General features: G+C 41.9%; 1 protein-coding gene across 1 annotated transcript; it reads right to left on the bottom strand.

Moving 5' to 3' along the window:
• Window positions 1-670: 670 nt before the first annotated feature.
• Window positions 671-4,269, bottom strand: mnx2b (motor neuron and pancreas homeobox 2b; the record flags this gene model as incomplete). Its single annotated transcript, XM_080458485.1, has 3 exons — window positions 671-1,855; window positions 2,528-2,688; window positions 3,834-4,269. The coding sequence occupies 3 exons, from the start codon at window positions 4,267-4,269 to the stop codon at window positions 1,433-1,435; spliced, it is 1,020 nt and encodes a 339-aa protein (XP_080314611.1). The 3' UTR covers window positions 671-1,432.
• Window positions 4,270-5,395: the final 1,126 nt, after the last annotated feature.

Raw genomic sequence — 5,395 nt, 5'->3', positions numbered from 1 at the left:
AGCATCTTATTTGATTGGGAATTGTGTATTATGTCATATTGTGACTGTTGTGTGAGCTCAATATGCCTGGAGGACATAAATGGGTAACTTGAGGGTGAGTCCAACAAAAACTTCAAAACAAAAGAAAACTTTATTTGTTATAAACTTTCAACTGTGAAACCAATCGTGTCGCCTATTCATTTCTAGGGATCTTCTTGCGATACTGCGATGGGACGCAGGCAGCTGGTGGGCCAGGATCTATGAAAAGATTTTCATAAACGCTCAGGTCACTGGACAATGACGGCCATTGAAGATTGGAACTTTTCCCAGATTGAAAGAAAAAAGAATTCACATAGATTCACACCTGCAGTATATGTTGACTAGTTTGGGGTTAAAACTCCACCTAAATACAATGAGGCCTTTTTTTCAGATTGTATCTACATTTTCATATTGCCATGCAGATGCTTATAATAAATGTCATTTTGAACAGTGGGAACTGTAATCTGAAAGAGGTGAACATTGTTATGCTCTCTTTACTCAGTGAACCTGATACTACCATCTGACTACACTTCAAATCATCGCCATCATCAAAATTTCTAAATAAGATTTCAATGTTTTCATTATCATTTATGATTTCTAATGGCTGCTTTTGGTTTGACGCATCAGTCAGGAATATTAATCAGCTTATTTTGTCACTGTTGTTTTATTTTCACAATTACACCACAAACAAGTTTGGGATAAATACATGTCAGATTCATCTTTGTAATCATTCAAATAAATTAAGATACTTTATTTACAATAGAGAGACGACAACAAATTCATAAATTATCAGGAGCAGAGTGAAACGTCGATTTTCACATGAAATGCACAAGAGTGAACACAGGGTGTTCCCTGGAATATCGGATTAAAAACATCCATAAATGGCAGATGCCCGAGAGATTTCATCGTCTCTTCACTCGCCGCTGCACACGGCTCATTCAAGGTTTGACTCCGCGGTGTGTTGGAGGCTGCAGAGGCATCCTCAATCTGTCTGCACACATGACAGGTCACTTGTCTTTACTTCACATCCTTCATTCAAGGAAAAGAAAAAAAAAAAAGTGTGTGTTGACTGGGTGGAGCTCAGGCTGTCAAACAACAAGGTCACCACAAGGTGATGGGCAGATACTCATGACAACAGTGGAAATCTAGAGGGGAGATAAACCTGTTTCTGTTTAAATGCATGCCACAAAAATGTACAGTACTTTAAGATGATTTTATTCACAGATTAGAGTCATGAGGCTGTTTTGTGTCCGGTCGCTGTGTGGATGATCAGTGATTCCAACAAAAGTCCTGATTGGAAAAAAAAAAACATCCACAAAGCAAACCACGCAGTGTCTTCAAGTCCCCTGGAGAGAACGCAGACACAAATATCTCCCGACGTGAAGTCTTTGTAACACCCAGTGAATCAGTCTCCTCACAGTCCTGCCCCGATCTTCCGGTCTCCTCCGCCCACTTGTACCCCGTCCAGCTCGTCGTCAGAGAAAGAGCTGTGAGGATCGTAGCCGACGTCGGTGCTGCGCTGCAGGAAGTCTGTGGATCGTGGCATCCCAACTCTGTTGCCCATAGCAACGGGAAACCCTTGCTGGGTTTCCTCTTCCTCTTCCTCCTCATCCTCCTCGTCCTCCTCCTCGTCCTCCTCTTCTCCGTCCTCCAGGCTGAGGTCTATCCCCGTGTCGTCTGGAGTCACAGCCCGCCTGCTCTCGTCAGATTTGTCACTGCCGGTCTTTCCTCCGCTGCGAAGTCGCTCGGCGTCGGGCTGGGTGGAGGCGGACGCCTGCTCCTTCGCCTTACGGCTTCTCTTCCACTTCATCCTCCGATTCTGAAACCAGATCTTCACCTTCCGATAGAAAAAAAGAACAAGAACATGAATACTCAATTCAAGAAATATGGTAAAGAAGAGTCATTTGTGGCTGGAGACTGTAAAACTTACAACTTCTTTTGATTTGTAGAATAATTTCATGCTTGTTTTTATTTATCAAACCAGCATTGGTTAAACACAAAGAACGTACAACATCAATAAGTTATAAAATGAAGTAAATAAAGCAATTACTTATTTCTTTTTTTTTTAAAAAGATTAGGTTTTGTGTTGAGGCGTTTGTAAGAAATTATATTAAAAGTGAACTAAATTTCATTACAAAAAACAGAACTATTTACAATTTACAATAAAATGGTTTTTTTAATAAGTAAATTGATTGTCTTGTGACTTAATTATGACACATTTATTATGCCAACTGTTTCGCTCCGATTTTGTGACTCAGATTGTGTTATTCATCTTTTTGTCTTTGTGATGTTTGTAACTTGGTGCCATTAGTGTTTTTCTAGGCAGCATCGGTTTTTCATTCATCATATCCACATAATGTGCTTAATGTCTGAAGTTTATTAAATGACAGCAACATTGCTCTGTTGCGGTGAAAGGTTTGAGAGAAAAACAGCACAGAAAACTGTGCAAACTGGATTTTGGTGCGTGCATCATGATGGTTTGTAATTCTTCTGAGCTGCTGTGTCTCACCTGTGTTTCAGTCAGCATGAGGGATGTCGCCACTTCAAAGCGTTTGGGTCTGGACAGGTATTTGTTCAGTTTGAACTGGTTCTCCAGCTCCAGCAGCTGCTGGCTGGTGAAGGCAGTGCGGGGCCTCCTGCATTTCCCCAACAGGCCAGACTGTGGGCCTGCTGGAAGAAAGAAGAGCGGAGTTATCAGCCCGTGGCTCCTTGTGAATCACATGTATCCATCACTACTGGTTTCTTTTTGTTGGAGAACCTCAAAACCATTTGATTTAAAGAAAACATTTTATGCAACACATAAACTAAACATATGTGGTTTAATTATTTAAAATAAATTGTGCACCATTCTAATCAATGTATTTTCAAACATTATGAAGATCTGAGGCAGTAAGACACTGGTTTTATTTATAAAATACCAAGGACATGAGAAGTTCAATGCAATGTTGTGGGTGGCAACATGCGCACATATGCCAGCACTCTGCGGCCATCATTAACTATAATAGCTTTACTCCAGTTTATTGTTGACGGGGGACACGGCAGAAGCGGGCGCAGAGGCCATAAAAACACAGGCATGCCATTAACTTAATGAAAATTCAATGAAGGCTTTTGGGATTTTATTGATGAACTACAGAACGTTTTAGGTGTTTGTTTATAGTTTCTTCGTCACACAAAGACAATCTCCATCCGGTTGGCATTTATAGAGAAATGAATGGGCCAAAATTAAAATATGACACAGAGATAAGCTGCAAGAGGCCACTGCTCCGCGTGGGACGACGCATGGCTGCGAATAATGCATCACACTGTGTATGAAGATTTAGACATTACCTCGAATAAATTACACAGAGCACCTTGAAAAATGCTGTCGTAATTAATAGACATGCTGCTTGCTGTGTGATTAATTTAGGATGGAAAAAAGGGAAGGTGTATTGGTGTATTACTTTTCTGATTTATTTAAATATATATAATATATAATATATAATAACTCATGTATTTGCTGATAAGAAATGCATTTAATTAACATTAAGCATGAAACATTAAGGCTGTGTTAAGTGACAGCTTAATAATAACTTATTAACAATGATATCGATGGGAGAAAAACGAGTATTATTATTATTATTATTATTATTATTAATAATAATAATAATAACAATAATAATAATAATAATAATAATAATAATGTTTGTTACAAGAATTAAAATCCTTCCACTTCCTGTGTTGATAACTGGTGACTAAGAATTTATGTGGAATACATTTTTGCTTGTGTTTTCTTTTTTTTTTTTCTATTCTATCGAATCTTTGCAGGAAATACTTACAGCTGTAGTCCGGCAGTCGCGGCATCATGATTCCGGCGCGAATCCAGTGCTCCAGGGGCAGAGATCCCGCCATGGCGGCCGCCTTCAGGTGCTCCGGGTACGGCTGGCCCAGCTGCGTGAAGCCACCGTAGGCGAAGGCGGGGTGCTGCCCGCCGAGCGCAGACAGCGGGTACATGGGTGCGGGATACATGCCGTGGATCGCCCCCTGAGTCAGTGAAGCGAGTCCGGGGTGCGCGAGGTTCAGGATGTGATTGGGTTTGGGGATAAGTCCGGTTTGGAGGTGTACGGCCCGGGGTGACGGGGTGTCCGCTCGGCGGCAGGACACCGGGCTGCCCGCGGGGCTGTCGCTGCTCAGACCCGGGGAGAGGTCCCGGCCGCCACGGTTGGTCTCGTCGGCCAGCAGGGCGTCAATTCTGAAATTTTTAGATTTCTCCATGCTTCTCGCTGGAGTGAAACTTCAGCCTTTTACAATACAATCTTGTGAAAGTTGACGGGTGCGCACCTGTGCCGTGCGTCAGCGCGCAGACAAACTCGTGCGCTCGTCTTGTGAAGTTCACTCTGGAAAAAAGACTTTCTGGTTCGCAAACATACATTAAAACGCACACATATATCAAGAACTAACAGCCCCACAAATGAGGAGGTTTCACAGTCTCTAAATTGTTCTATGTTGCATGTTGCGCCCGTCCTTCGTTTGCGGTTTCAATTGCGCCGCACGTGTCACTCTGCAACATGACGCCCCTCACTAACTCCAGATGTATGTCTTGTTTCTCAAGCAGCAGCCGTCCTCCTCCACCCTGTTGGGCCGCTGTGCTCCTCCTGGATTGGCTGGAAGCTGAGCTGCTCTGACGGGCCTCTAATCAGCTAATTACTCGCTCGTTTCTCCCCCCAGAAAGCATTCAGAGTGAGGTAATGTCCAACCCCTGTCCCGCCTGCAAACACCTTCAACTGCATCAAAGCGCCGAGGTACATTAGAAGATTGGGCAATTGTATTTTCAGTATCTATCTTACTGCCAGCCCGTCAGATCGCAGCTATACCTGCCATAAACAAAGAATTATATTCGCTGATTTGATTGTCCAAACTAATTATTAGTGCTGTGAACATCATCCACACTTCAGCATCCGAATATTGGCTGTTTTTCAACAATACTGTTAATGGGTATAGCCTCCAAATGGGTGATGTTAACAAAAACAATGTGTCCAGAATTTAAATCATCGTTATTAACGATTGGCGTCGTTCTCATACCAAGGCCACACCAATGCCATTAAAGTTTACTATTAAGAATTGCACACAAAACGTATAAAAGCGTAATGACTTGGCGGAAGAGGCCGGAAGTTAATTGTCCTTCTGTTAAAGTGGATTAATGCCATTTTTACACCTGGAAAAGATAAGGTGCATCAGCAGAAATCTCACTTTCTCTTTATAAATGGCAAGACAAGTCTGACAAGTATTAAAAATATTATAATATTAGGACGCTTTATAATAAACAAAGCTTAATTGCTCTGCAGATGGAATTTGTGAAAGATATAAAAAACCTCTTACCTCTTATCGAGGATTTATTACA

This window comes from Lipophrys pholis (assembly GCF_963383615.2).
Source record: "Lipophrys pholis genome assembly, chromosome: 2".
NCBI lineage: Eukaryota > Metazoa > Chordata > Actinopteri > Blenniiformes > Blenniidae > Lipophrys > Lipophrys pholis.
This window is presented reverse-complemented; position numbering and strand designations above follow the sequence as displayed.